The sequence below is a fragment of the Rhagoletis pomonella genome, unplaced genomic scaffold (genome assembly GCF_013731165.1).
Source record: "Rhagoletis pomonella isolate Grant_MI unplaced genomic scaffold, Rhpom_1.0 Rhpom_scaffold_00691, whole genome shotgun sequence".
NCBI lineage: Eukaryota > Metazoa > Arthropoda > Insecta > Diptera > Tephritidae > Rhagoletis > Rhagoletis pomonella.
The window spans coordinates 16,874-30,395 of NW_023459245.1; the positions used below are offsets into that span (position 1 = coordinate 16,874).

Sequence of the window (13,522 nt, forward strand, 5' to 3'; positions counted from 1 at the left end):
AAAACGAATTATTAATGATGTTTTAAGCTTTAATTCGTTCTTGTGACCCACAGCCCTGTTAAAAATAAAGCAAAAGTAGTCCAAGGCATATAAAAATATAAAAACACCATGGTTTTTGATTTTTTACATAACAGGTTATATATAAAAATTAATGGTTTTTGATTTTTTACATAACAGGTTATATATAAAAATTAAAGGTAATTTTCTATTTTATTTGAATAAAGTATTCAATTGTATTTCATATTGTTATTTTTTTAGTTTAGAATATTTTTTATAAGAAAAAATTGGTATTTTTCCTTTTTTTCCATATCAGAAGAAAGGAGGTTTAATCGCCTTTAAAAATCCGTTGGTAATATTTTTCTTTATAAAAAAAAAGTTATTTTTTCCTCTAAATGTGGTTTTTCTTAAATTTTTATATACAAAGTATACAAATATGCTTATCAGAAGAAAGAAGTTTAATTGCCTTTACAACGATAACAATTTTTCAAAAATCGGTTAGATTTTTTTTTATAAAAAAGAGGTATTTTTCCTTTAAATGTGTGTTTTGTTTTAAATTTTTATATAGGAAGCATGCAAATATGCATATCAATGACACTAACTTTTTAAAAATGGGTTAGTAATTTTTTTGTTTAAAATATTTTTTTTTTTTTTTTTGAGGTATTTTTTGCTTTTAATGTGTTTTTCTCAAATATTTATGTACGAAGTACATGAGAAGAAAGGGGCTTTAATCATCATTACAACGATACCAATGTTTTAAAAATCGGTTAGTAATTTTTTTGTTTAAAATATTTTTTTTTTTTTATAAAAAAGAAAGGTATTTGGTTGGTTGGTTTAAGTGGATTGTCACTCAGGTGACAAGCAATTAGCAAGTTTGCCATTTTGATTCCACAACTCGTGCATACATACGTCATACAGAGAGAGGCAGCTGCAGTCTGAAATATTCTGCAGGAATGGTTTGCCGAGTGTCTTTAGCCTCATCCTTGCGAGGGCTGGACACTCGCACAGCAAGTGTTCGACAGTCTCTTTTGAGCCTGGGTCATCGCAGCTGCGACAGAACCTATTGACGGGCCGTCCTATCCTTTCGGCATGTACCCCAACGGGCCAGTGCCCTGTGCACACTGCAGTAAGTTTGTAGTCATTTGTTTAGCTCATTCCTAAGAGAGATTTGGTTTTGAGTGGGTCGTAGGACACCCAGAACTGCCGGGCAATTCTGTAGGATCCTGGTGCAGTTCCACCCCTGCCTGGCCTTCGAATGATAACTTTCGGTAATTTTCGTCTTAATCTCCCTGAGCGAGGCGCCCATGTCCACCGCGTGGGACACATCCAGTGCGGAGCCTCTCCTTGCTAGTTCGTCCGCTGCCTCATTTCCGTAGATGCCCCTATGTCCCGGGACCCTTATTAGGGTAATTTCGTATTGATCAGAAATATAGGCCAGCTCTCTCCTACATTCATCCACTAGCTGAGATCTAACCGAGTTAGAGGAAAGTGCCTGAATTGCCGCTTGGCTATCCGAGAGGATGTTCACATGCGTTCTCGGGGGTACATTGTCTTTGATGTACTTTACTGCCTACTTAATAGCAAACGTTTCGGCCTGGAAAACGCTTGCATAGTCTGGTAGGCGGAAGGATAATTTTAGGTTATATTGCTCAATGAAGACCCCAGCACCAACACCGCATTCCATCTTTGACCCATCCGTAAAGACAGTTAAGCCCTGCAAGTACCCGAAATCTTCCTGGTTCCAGTCACTGCGGCTTGGGAATTTCGTGTGGGGTTTATGGTGAACCCAGGTCTTGGACAGGATATAGTCAATGGGCAGCGCTTTAATTTCAGACGGTATTGCGTCTAGGATGGGACCGTGCCCGAACGGTCTTTCCTTCCAGAGCCCCAGGGCACGCAGTCAAATGGCGCTGTTAGCAGCTGAATTCTCTATGAAGATGTAGGAATGTATTGATTTTGCAAAGACTACCATGCAGTAGTTTACTAACAATTTAGTTGGATCTGGTAACACTAGTCACACTGTCACTTGATCACTATTTTCCTTTTGACCTGACCTTCTCCTTCGTTTGTGAGACACACACATTTTCTTGTAACTTAGAATTAAAATAAATGAATTATTGAAATCCAGAAACATCTCGTTCAAATTGCATCAGAAATTTAACATTGGCGACGAGAAAATGGACGAAAGGACGCTATTTTCGCTGTTGGTAAAATTTCAGGAATCGAACAAAGAATTTCTTGAAAAAATCTTGCAACAAAACTTGGCATCGTTGCAGCGCGTGCTAGGCACTGACTGCCACTCAAGTACTGCGCCGGTCTTTAGAAGCTTCAACAAAAATGTAGAAAAATGGTCTACATATGTCCAGCAATTAGAACATCATTTCATTGCCAACAATGTCACAGAGGACACTATGAAACGCGCGAGTCTTCTGTCCTGGATCGGTACGGAAACGTTCGAGCTGCTACAAAAGCTAAGCGACAATAACTTGGAAGGGAAGTCCTTCAGTGAGGTAAAATCGCTTCTAGATAGTCACTTTATTGATAAGCAGCATATTCTGGCGGCCCGATTTAAGTTTTATTCAATTAGAATGAAGCCCAGTCAAACTTATGTCGAATGGGTGGCTGAGTTGCGTGGTGCTGCGAGAGAGTGCATGTTCGAATGCGCTGCAGATGGGTGCCGTAAATCTTTTCTCGATAGTAACATAAGGGATATGATTATCATGCATACACCACATGATAAAGTGCGAAGTGCAGCTCTCCAAAAGCCTAACCCTACATTAGATGAAGTATTGCAAATAGCTACAGTGTACGAGTCGACAATCAAAACGTGCTTGGAGATTAAGGGTGAGGGGGACGCACCAGCCGTAAATGCCATTCACCGATCAAAACAACTCGAAAAGAAGCGGAACGGAGGACGAAGTAAATCGCGAAGCTCGTCAGTCAGCGGGAAGTCTTGCCCTAGTTGTGGATCTGCACACAACAGAGCGAACTGTTTCCATTACAAGAACAAAACGAAATGTCGGTCCTGCGGTAAGTTAGGGCATATTGCTTCAGTGTGTGTATCGCATTCTTCGGCACGATCGACCACCCCAAGTCAAAAAAAAGAGAATGCAGACAATGTGAACGTCGTGAGTAATACGCTTTTCGAGAGTATAGGCGTCGCCGAGGTATCGTTAGCAAATACGGCTGCTGATAAAATTCTACTAAACATAGACATCAATGACAGAACGTTGGAATTTCAAGTAGACACAGGTGCTACGTGCTCGCTCATAGGCCTCCCTACATACCGCATATTAGGCGAACCGAGATGTGAACCCACTAACAAAATTCTGAAGGCGTACGGGGGGAACGTTTTACCCCTTGTAGAAACAACTAATGTGAAAGCTAAATGGAGAGATACGATCAAATCCTTACCACTGCTTGTTGTAAAATCTGAACGCGCAACCAATATTCTTGGGCTAGACTGGTTTAAAATGCTGAAATTTCAGGTAGACTTACAAGATAACGAAATTTCTGGTAACATGTGTAATACTTGTTCGTTCACGGAAGAGGCATCACAGCTAAATTTGCGCGTTTCTCTCAGGCAGTGTGTTAACCAGCACCCGGAAATATTCTTATCAAAGCTGGGAAACTGCAAAACGTTTAAGGCAAATATCTCTCTTCAGCCTAAGGCAAAACCGAAATTCTTTAAGCCTTACAATTTACCATTTGCTCTTCACGCTGATGTGAAAGCTGAAATTGAGCGACTTGTTAAAGCTGAAGTGTTGAAACCTATACGCGTGAGTGAATGGGCAGCGCCAATCGTAGTTGTGCGAAAGCCAAACGGTAAATTTCGAATTTGTGCTGATTTCAAAGTCGCTTTGAATTCCCAAATCCAAATCGACCGGTACCCGATACCCAGAATAGAAGAGTTGTTCCATAAGCTACAAGGTGGTAAATATTTCACAAAAATCGATCTAAGCGACGCATATTTGCAAGTCAATTTAACCGACGAGGCGAAAAAATTTACGGTTATCAATACTCCATTTGGATTATTTCAATTTCAGCGCATGCCTTTCGGAATGGCTAGTGTGCCTGGAATTTTCCAACGTTTTATGGAAGAAGTCATCGCTGGTGTTCCGCATTGTGCCGTTTATTTGGATGACATTATCGTCACCGGCCAAGATAACGACGAGCACATCCGTAATGTAGAAGAAATTTTTAAGCGTTTAAGCTTTCACGGTCTTACATGCAGGGTGGAAAAGTGTAATTTTGCGGAAAAGCAAGTCGAGTACGTCGGGCATATCATCAACGCTACAGGAATAATGCCATCAGAAAAGCGAGTCGACGCAATTAAACGTATGCCTCCGCCGAAAAATATCAAAGAAATCGAATCTTTTATCGGCAAGGTAAATTATTACAACAAATTCATCAGTAACTTTTCATCTCTTGCAGCGCCTTTAAACAGACTTAGACGTAAAAATGTTGAATATAGATGGGGACGACTGGAAGAAAATTCATTTCAGAAGTTAAAAAATGCTATCGTAGCCACCACACAACTTGTTCACTACGATGACAGACTACCTATTATTTTAGCAGTTGATGCTTCTAAGTATGGAATCGGAGCCGTAATACAGACGGTATTGAAAAGCCTATCGCGCACGCCTCTAAAACACTCAACAGCAGCCAAGCACGCTACTCTCAAATCGAAAAGGAAGCGCTGGCCATCATATACGGTGTTACAAAATTCCACCACTATCTTTACGGTCGGCATTTTGAGCTCATTACAGACCATCAAGCACTTACTACACTTTTCAATCCGTCAAAAAGGCTACCTGTTATGGTGCTTCACCGACTTCAACGCTGGGCCATCGTACTTCAAGCATATGACTACACAATTCACTTCAAAAAGTCTGCGGACAACGCTACCGCAGACGCTCTCTCCAGGTTGCCAGTTGGAGATGACTACGATTTCGATGAAAAAGAAATCAACTTACTCGGGGTGGATGCTGTATATCAGGCGGCACTGGAAGATTCAACTCTGAACGCAGAACTCTTGAAAAAGCTTACCGAGGAAGACAGTACCCTTAGGCTAGTTAAGAAATATATACTAGAAGGCTGGCCTCAGAACTTGCCAAACCAAGCTAAACTTGATGAATTTTATAAGCGAAAACTTTGTTTATCAGTACACAATGGAGTAGTAATGGTTCAAACAGATTATACCAGAGTTGTATTACCTGCTGCTACATATAGGAAAGTACTCGCTATGCTGCACGATGGGCACTGGGGCAAGGGTCGTATGAAACAAATGGCAAGACGATACGTGTGGTTTCCAGGTATAGACGCGGAAATAGACAAGTTGCGTAATGAGTGTAGTATTTGCCAAGCCAATGCAAGTCATCCAAAGCGGGAATTTTCCCCTTGGCCTCAGCCCACAAAACCTTGGGAGAGGATACATTTGGATTTTGCAGGGCCATTTTACAATCACATGTGGCTTATTATCGTCGACGCATATTCCAATTTCCCATATACCGTGAAGCTATCAGCAGCAACTACGATGACCACCATAGCAGCACTCCAGCGAATTCTGTCGGTGGAAGGCCTGCCGAATACTATCGTCACTGATAACGGAGCACAGTTCACATCATCGGAATTCAAACAGTTTTGTAAGAACAATAGCATTGATCATCTTACCACAGCACCGTTCCATCCTTCATCAAATGGATTGGCGGAAAGGTATGTACGCACATTCAAGCAAGCATTCAAAAAGATTATGATGGAAGAAGGCAACGCGGAAAGAGCATTGTACAAGTATCTGGCTACATATCGAAGTACACCGAACCTTTTAATTCCGCCTAGCCTTTTAACTACGTAATCCTTAGTAAGGGCTGGCCACCAGACCAGCGCCCCATAAGAGATTATGGGTCGGACTATAGCTGTGTACATCCAGTGTACAATTATTGGTTTCAAACCCCATCTGTTGCCCAACATTCTCTTGGCTGCATAGAGAGCCACCGTGGCCTTCCTAGCACGCTCCTCAATTGTTAGTTTCCAGTTAAGTTTGGGATCCAAAATAACCCCAAGGTATTTCATCTTCTTTGACAGATCCAGTTCCGTTCCTCGGAACATTGGTTTATTAAAATTTGGTAATTTTGTTTTATTTGTGAAAAGCATAAGGTCAGTTTTCTCCGGGTTTACGCTAAGAGAACAGCTTATGGCCCAGGAATCTACTATCTTTAAAGTCCTTTCCATAATTTCACTTATGACCGAAGGAAACTAACCCGATACCAGTATCGCTACATCATCGGCGTAAGCCACCGCTTCTCTGAGAGTCCAGCTTTACCATGAGCCATAGTAACGGTGATAGCAATCCTCCCTGTGGGGTGCCTCTCACTGCATATACAGCCCTGCTTTGGTACCCCAATTCGCCATGTATTACTCTGCTCCTTAGCAGAGACACTATCCAAGCCCGGACACAGTGAGCAATCCCTGTTACAATAAGTGCCTCATAGATGGAATCCACACTGATATTATTAAAGGCCCCCTCGATGTCTATAAATGACGCCATTGTAAATTGTTTATAGTAGAGCGAACTGTCAATTGTACGTACCACTTCATGCAGGGCAGTCTCCGTTGACTTCCCTTTCTAGTACGCATGTTGAGAGCATGATAAATTGGACGTCTTGTCCCTAACATACAGATCCAACAACCTCTCAAACGTCTTGAGCACGAAGGACATTAGGCTTATTGGTCGGAAATCTTTAGCATTGTCATGGCCCCGTTTTCCCACTTTAGGAATAAAAATTACCTTAATCTTCCTCCAGCTTAATGGAACGTGGTTCAGTATTAGGCACCCTCTAAAAATTATTTCTAGGGCTGGAATGACCATCTCAGAAGCTTTCTGAAGCATGACTGGTAGTATTCCGTCCATACCCGGTGATTTATAGGGTGAGAAGCTGAAGATAGCAAATTTTATCTTTTCTCTCTCTAGCAACTCCTCTAAGAGGTCCTCGGAGAGGGTTGGCATATGGTCTGGGACATCGGTTTCCACTACATCGATTTTGCACCCTGGAAAATGTGTATTCAGAAGGATATCCAGCGACTCCCCAGCCGACTCGGTCCATGAAACTATCTGACCTTTTTATATGTGTTGGCTGCGAGTGCCCTTTGGCAAGGATTTTGCTTAATCTCGCAGATTCCTTGGTATCCTCGATGGATTCGCAAAATTCCCTCCAGGACGCCTCCTTAGCGTCCTGTATGCCTTTTTTGTATTTCTTTAGGTTCTCTCTGTATAGGTCCCATACCTTAATCCTGTAGCATTCGTTGAAGGATTTTCTTACTTGCTTCCGTAGCGCTGTAAGATTCTCATTCCATCAAGGTGTGCGCGCTTTCTTGCCATACCTCAGCGGACAAGCCTTCGTAAGGGCCTTTCCGAAGGCCTTATTCAGGCTGTTCGCTCTGGCGTCCAGCTCGCCCCTTGTAGGAATGTCTTCAACTGGTAGTTTCTTCAATTCTTTTCCAATAACCCTTTGAAATAAGTCCCAATCCGTATCCGCCGCAATATTTAGCTCAAAGAGTATTCGACGGTGGTCCGAGAGGGTCTCTTCGTCGGATACTCTCCATTTATTGACCTTTAGGCTCCCCTCGGTCAGCAGAGTTAGGTCTAGGACATCTTCCCAACCGCTAAAATCAGGGGTACTGGGAAATATGAAGGTGGGAGTACTACCTCTATTACAAATCCTAAATGTAGAATCAATAATAAATTGAAATAGTGACTCACCTCTTTCGTTGGTTTCCGAGCTGCCCCATAATGTATGCCGTGAATTGGCATCGCAGCCGAGTAACACTGGACTAGCTCCTGCTAGCCTTTGTAGAGTGACGATTTCCTGTGGCGGACACGGCCTGTCGTGCGCCATGTATACGGGTGATATAAGACAGCTTTGTTTATTCATCAACTCCAAGTTGACGACTGTAGTATCCGGTGAGCTGAAATTGGAACATAAGAAAGCTTTAATACGTTTTTTAACCAATACACACGCGCGGGGTTAACCTGATATACTAGTGTAGAAGAGGTTATAGCGGGCGTTGGTAAGTCCCTCAACCTCTAGGTCCCTTACCCAAGGTTCCTGTATCAACGAGGTGTCGATGTCTTCCTCGATTAGGAAGACCAGGAGCTTAACTGACCCTGTGCCTGCCAGCACCTGGTTGGCCCCTTCAGCGACCTCTTCGTTCGCGGTAACCTTGAGGTTCATATAAGCCTCTGGAATCGGCTCATTGGAGCGGAATATTTTTAGTTTCGCTGTTCTCACCCCGAAGAGCAGCTTGTTGTCCATTTTTTTCAATGGCTCAATACTTTCTTCGTTAAGCCTCAGAAGGTACGAAGAACTCTGCGCGCCCTCTAGAGGCTTTTCTGCACGAATGACTACCCAGTCACTCATGGGTATTTCTGGATTTTGCCGTTGCAGGAAGCGGATCAACTTGTCGCTGTCCATAGCCATCTTCGGCCGCCAAATGCGGGCCCTGGGTTTCCTAGGTAGCTCCTCGGCAGGGATTAGTTTGAGCTTCAAACCCTCACAGACGTTGCCGAGCTCGGCTACGCACTTGCCGAGGAATTCCCTAGAGAACTCATCTCTACATTTGAAAATCCGGCAACCCCTCAGGGACTCACTGGAGTCAAACAGAGAGTTTTGACTCGATCCCGACCCACCGCTCCTGAACGGCCTTACCGCTGCCTGTGGCTTCGTTGTCGACAAGCGCGACCTGAAGGTGATCCTTGGCCACCTCACAGTACCGTTGTTTCGCCAACGTTTCTTCTTGCTGGGGCGTGCTTTTTGTGTCCGCCCTTTTTTAAGCTGGTTCCGTTGTAGACTCCTCCTTAGGTCTACTTCGTTTAACTGCCACAGGCTTCCTGGTTGGTTTTGAAGTAAGGTACCTCCTGTACTCCTCCACCACCTCATTGCACATGCGACTGTCTTCTTCATCCTTGGGGTGTACAGTACCGGCCGCTGCATTCTTGGCAATCTTGTCAAGAATGAAGACAGCCCTGTTGTACCTCGACTTGAGCGCCACCCCGAGGACATGGTTTTCCTCCTGTCTTGCTTTGGAGTGTTCCCTGGAGCACTCAACGCTGCCTTTGAGGAAGATGGTATATTTTCGGGATCGTTTGGCTTAGCGCTCACCGGTAGTGTTATCGAAGAACGTTCAGAGTCCTGAGTGGAAGCCAGGAGCACGTCCTCCTCTGAGCTCAGGGTGTCTTCCGAGACATCTCTCCTCTCATCTATTTTTGTGTTTGTGTTTTGTTTTTTTGTTTTTATTATTATTTTTGTTCATTGTTTTTGTTCCCACGAGTATGCTCGGAAGGGGTGGTCCATCCCGGCATACCGTGGTAAGGCACTTATACAACCGATCTTGCCCGGGCATCGGAGGGGACCGTTAGCGAGCAGTTATTTAAGCACTACTGGCCATTCATCCATCGGCACGGGTACCTCAACACCACTGGCTTAAAGTGCTTTCCAGAGGAGGGAAGAGGGGGGCGGTTAAAGGAATCGGTTGGGTTGGGGAACGTCGGTGCGGGCGTCTGCGCATGGGAGCTGCAGCCCACGGCCGCCACACGAACTACGGGCGAGCAACCGCAGACTCCAGTCCTATACCCAGTACCCCTCTTGGTTCATGGTGCTGTACCCGGCACACCAGTAAGACTGACATAGCATCACGTAAGCCCCATCCCCAGCGGCAAGGAGACCGACATGATGAGGCAAAAAAAGGTATTTTTTCATCAAAATTGTGTTTTTTCGGAGGCCAACCTCGAAAAACGGAGAAATCACTTTTTTACCTATGACTCAATCTCTTAAAAAAAATTGGTTTGGTCCAATACCCAGAAAAAAAGTTGATTTTGCCGTACAGTGTTATATATAGATACGCTGTGAGGAAGTTAAGAAAGTTTTTAAATTTATATTTTGTCACCTACTTCATCGATTTGAAATCTGATAATTGTACCTCTCATGATCATGAAATGGTCCGATGTTTGTATATATAAATATACTTTGAATATACTTTGCAAGTACCAGAAAATGTATACTTATATGATCAGAACATCGAGCTGAGCCGATTTAGCCATGACAGTCTGTGTATCAGTCCGCCTGTCCGTCTGTTTGTATGCAATATAGTCTCTCAGTTTCTCAGATATCCGACTGAAATTTGACAAGTAAGTTAGTTTTATAATGTATTAATCATTTGTCAGAACCGGAAAAATCGGACCACGGTAACATATAACTCCCATACAACTGTTTGTTCAGTTATGAGATTTTTTGTTATAACTCCTTTATGAAAGCAGCTAAAACAATTAAATTGGGTTTCCGGTTTACATACCTATAACACACAGGATTGAAAAGCACTTTGATTGGTGCTTTATAAGGTATATCTTCCATACCTCTGATTTTTTAAATATGATTTTTTTACATGTGTAATTTCTATACCTAAACAAACGCGTTTTCTGACGCCTAGCGTTAACTCCGAGGTGCCATACTTAAACAACGTCAACGCTGCGTCAAATGTAGAAATAACACCAACAATAAGCATAGGTTTGTGAAAGTTTCGCCGTTTTCTGCAGCCAACTTCACTACCTAACGCCCTGTCAAAATCGGATATTCCATCCGCTCAGCGTTGACGACGCGTTGTTTCGGTTTGCTTTATACAAATTGTAGGTATGTGCATGAGAATTTTTTGACAGCCAGACAACGCTGACGCTTTTGTTTAGGTATGGCAAAAGGTGTGTATAGTTACAAATAGTTAGCACTAATTTGCACTTGACCTGCAACTTTTTACTGGAAAAGAGTATAATAACCCAAAGATTTGCAAGAGAGCGCTGAATCGAGAGCGTAATAACACGGGAGAGCTGCACATTATTGCTAGTGAAATTTTTATTAGCAGAAATTACCTAGCAGAAGAAGAAGAAAAATAAATGTCAAAAGCCGTTTTGTGGAATTGGTTAAGCATAAACCAAACTAAAATGAGTGGAAATCAAAATATTAATTATGTACTGGACCGCGAAAGTGCTTGTGTGTAAAGAAAAGAGTTTAAAACTGATTTATAAATAGTAAAATGTTTACAGCAGAATGTCAAAACGGTGCAACAACTATTCACTTGCAAGTTTTTACTAATTTTGTGTTCAATAACTTTTTCGGCTAGTTTTCTCTTCTTCTCAATTTTACGCTCTCGTTGTAATTTTTTTACTGGATAAGTTACTATACACACCTAATAACTCCTCTATATAAGTATATATGCTGTGAATATAAAGATTTTGTTTAGCTCCCAAACAACTAATTTCAAATGCAGTAGTATCTTAAAGTAAAATTTTCTGATGTTCATGAAAAGTATGAAGCCTTCGGCATAGCCGTAGGCAGTACTGCTCTTACTTGTTTTTGAATAACCTGTGGAGCTTGCAAATTAATTTAATCTATAACTCAATCCTGTGACTGCTTCAGATCGCCCTAACTACGTAAATTTTATGACTGAGCAATTATGTATGTCGATGGCTGAGTGGAAGATCGACCTATCTCGGCAGCCAGTTCAAAAACGCCCTATCTCAGAAAACTTTTCAAGAACGCCCTACTTCAGAATTTGAGTGAAAACGCCCTAATTAGAATTTTACTGAAAAACACCCTATTTCAGAATTCGGTTCAAAAACGCCCTATCTCAAACGAAATTACATTGAAAATAAGCTGAGATAGGGCGTTCTTCAACTAACTTCCGAGATAGGGCGTTTTTCAATCAAATTCTGAAGTAGGGCGTTCTTGAAAAATTTTCTGAAATAGGGCGTTTTCGAACTGGCTGGCGAAATAGGTCGATCTTTCACTCAGCCATTGATATGTAGATGATTTCCGTTAAGTCGAATTTCGCTCATTGTGGAGCGCAGACAAGTTATTACCCTTCTTAGTGTGCTAAACGACCTTTCGATTGTGCAAGCTGTACACCGCACAGCTAAGTGCAATTGTGAGACCCATTTTACTACAGGGTAAGGAATTTTGCTTTCAGCTGCCCTTTCTTAATACAGTGGAATCTCACATAAGCGGACACTGAAGGGACCAGCATCTCTGTCCGGTTAATGGAGCTTAATAGATTGTCCTTAACAAAAATTAAAACGTACATACATAATTACATATAAAGAAAGAAAATTAAAATATAGGACATATTTTATTAATTAATGTTGAAATAAATACATATTCACATACTTACGTATACCGTTTTGTACTGAATATTTAATTATTTTTAAAAAAATTTGTAATTGTTGTTTGATGTTTATTAGCTTCTTGTTGTTTTAGAAGTTCAGATTGGAAAACGGATTCAATATATGAATTTAAGTTGCTCAAAAACCTCGTAGTTATTTCTTGCGAATTGTTGTAAGTTTTTTAAAGCCACTATAGCCTCACCATACGTTTGGATACCTCCGGGGGCATTGTATACCTCATCTTCCCATTCTGAGTTGCTACTTTCATCAATCAGTCATGTCTGACTGTGACTGCAGAATAGTTCGGTCGTGTTTTCTATCGCTCTGTGTTTATTTTCATTTATCTCGCAATAATGTCTTTATGTACTAATTGTACGGCCCATTGTGGGCTGAAAGATAAAATCTTAAACGCGATTTCGGATTTGGAAAAATTAAAAAGCATTTTTATCGCACTAATTGAACCAGCATATGATAATTCTATTTCGCCGGCTCCTGCTACTAGTGGAAACAAAAGAACGACGCGTTCGCAAGCAAAAGCTAGTGATAGTGTTGTTGCTCAGCCTGGTAAATTGCCAAAGCGCGCTTTCACTGCGCCATCTAATGATGCTGTTGCTGACTCTAATACCGTGGCAGTACGAAAAAGTTCTGAAATGCATTGTGTTTCTGATGCGCCGGGTATAAATACTGGTTATACCGCTCTTCATGTAGTTGATACTAATACCGGTTTTTCAACTACTCCTAGTAGTAATACCGGTTTTTCTGCTGCTGTTGCTTTTACTCGCTCGCCAACTACTCCTGGTAATAACATCGGTTTTTCTGCTTCATCTCTTTCGCCTGCTTGTACTTCTGCCTGTTCACCAACTGCTGGCCCCGCTAACGCTGTGCCACCGTATGCCGCTGCTGCGGCTTTGGCGAACAATGCTAGGTTGAGCAATGCACAAGCGAAAAACGCAACTAACAATGCGCAATCAAATAATGCGCAGTGGTCCGCTATGGATAAAAAGCGTACTCATAAGAGACATAGGCGGTGTGTATTTGGGTCAAATGAGAACTCGGAGCTGGGAGTTGTGGTTCGCCGCAAATGGCTGCACTTATCATCATTTTTGCCTACTGTAAGGACTGATGACATCATTGGCTATGTGGCTAAATATGCGGCTATCGATAAGAACACAATTGTACGCTATAAACTGGTCAAGAAGGATTCTGATTTGGAAACTATTAAGCACATTAATTTCAAGCTTGGAGTTTCAGAATCTTACTACTCAAAAATTCTGTCATCGGATATTTGGCCCTCCAACGTTGCTGTCCGGCCTTTTGATT

At 42.1% G+C, this 13,522-nt stretch overlaps 1 protein-coding gene across 1 annotated transcript; it reads left to right on the top strand.

Annotated features, from left to right (window-relative positions):
* The first annotated feature begins 2,585 nt into the window (after nt 1–2,585).
* On the top strand, nt 2,586–4,440 carry LOC118751413 (uncharacterized protein K02A2.6-like). Its single transcript, XM_036486237.1, has 2 exons — nt 2,586–4,385; nt 4,432–4,440. Exons 1-2 carry the CDS (start codon nt 2,586–2,588, stop codon nt 4,438–4,440), a joined length of 1,809 nt encoding a protein of 602 aa, XP_036342130.1.
* Nucleotides 4,441–13,522: the final 9,082 nt, after the last annotated feature.

Excerpts from the sequence above, each read along its gene's own strand:
- LOC118751413 (XM_036486237.1), top strand. The coding sequence starts at position 2,586 with ATGAAGCCCAGTCAAACTTATGTCGAATGGGTGGCTGAGTTGCGTGGT.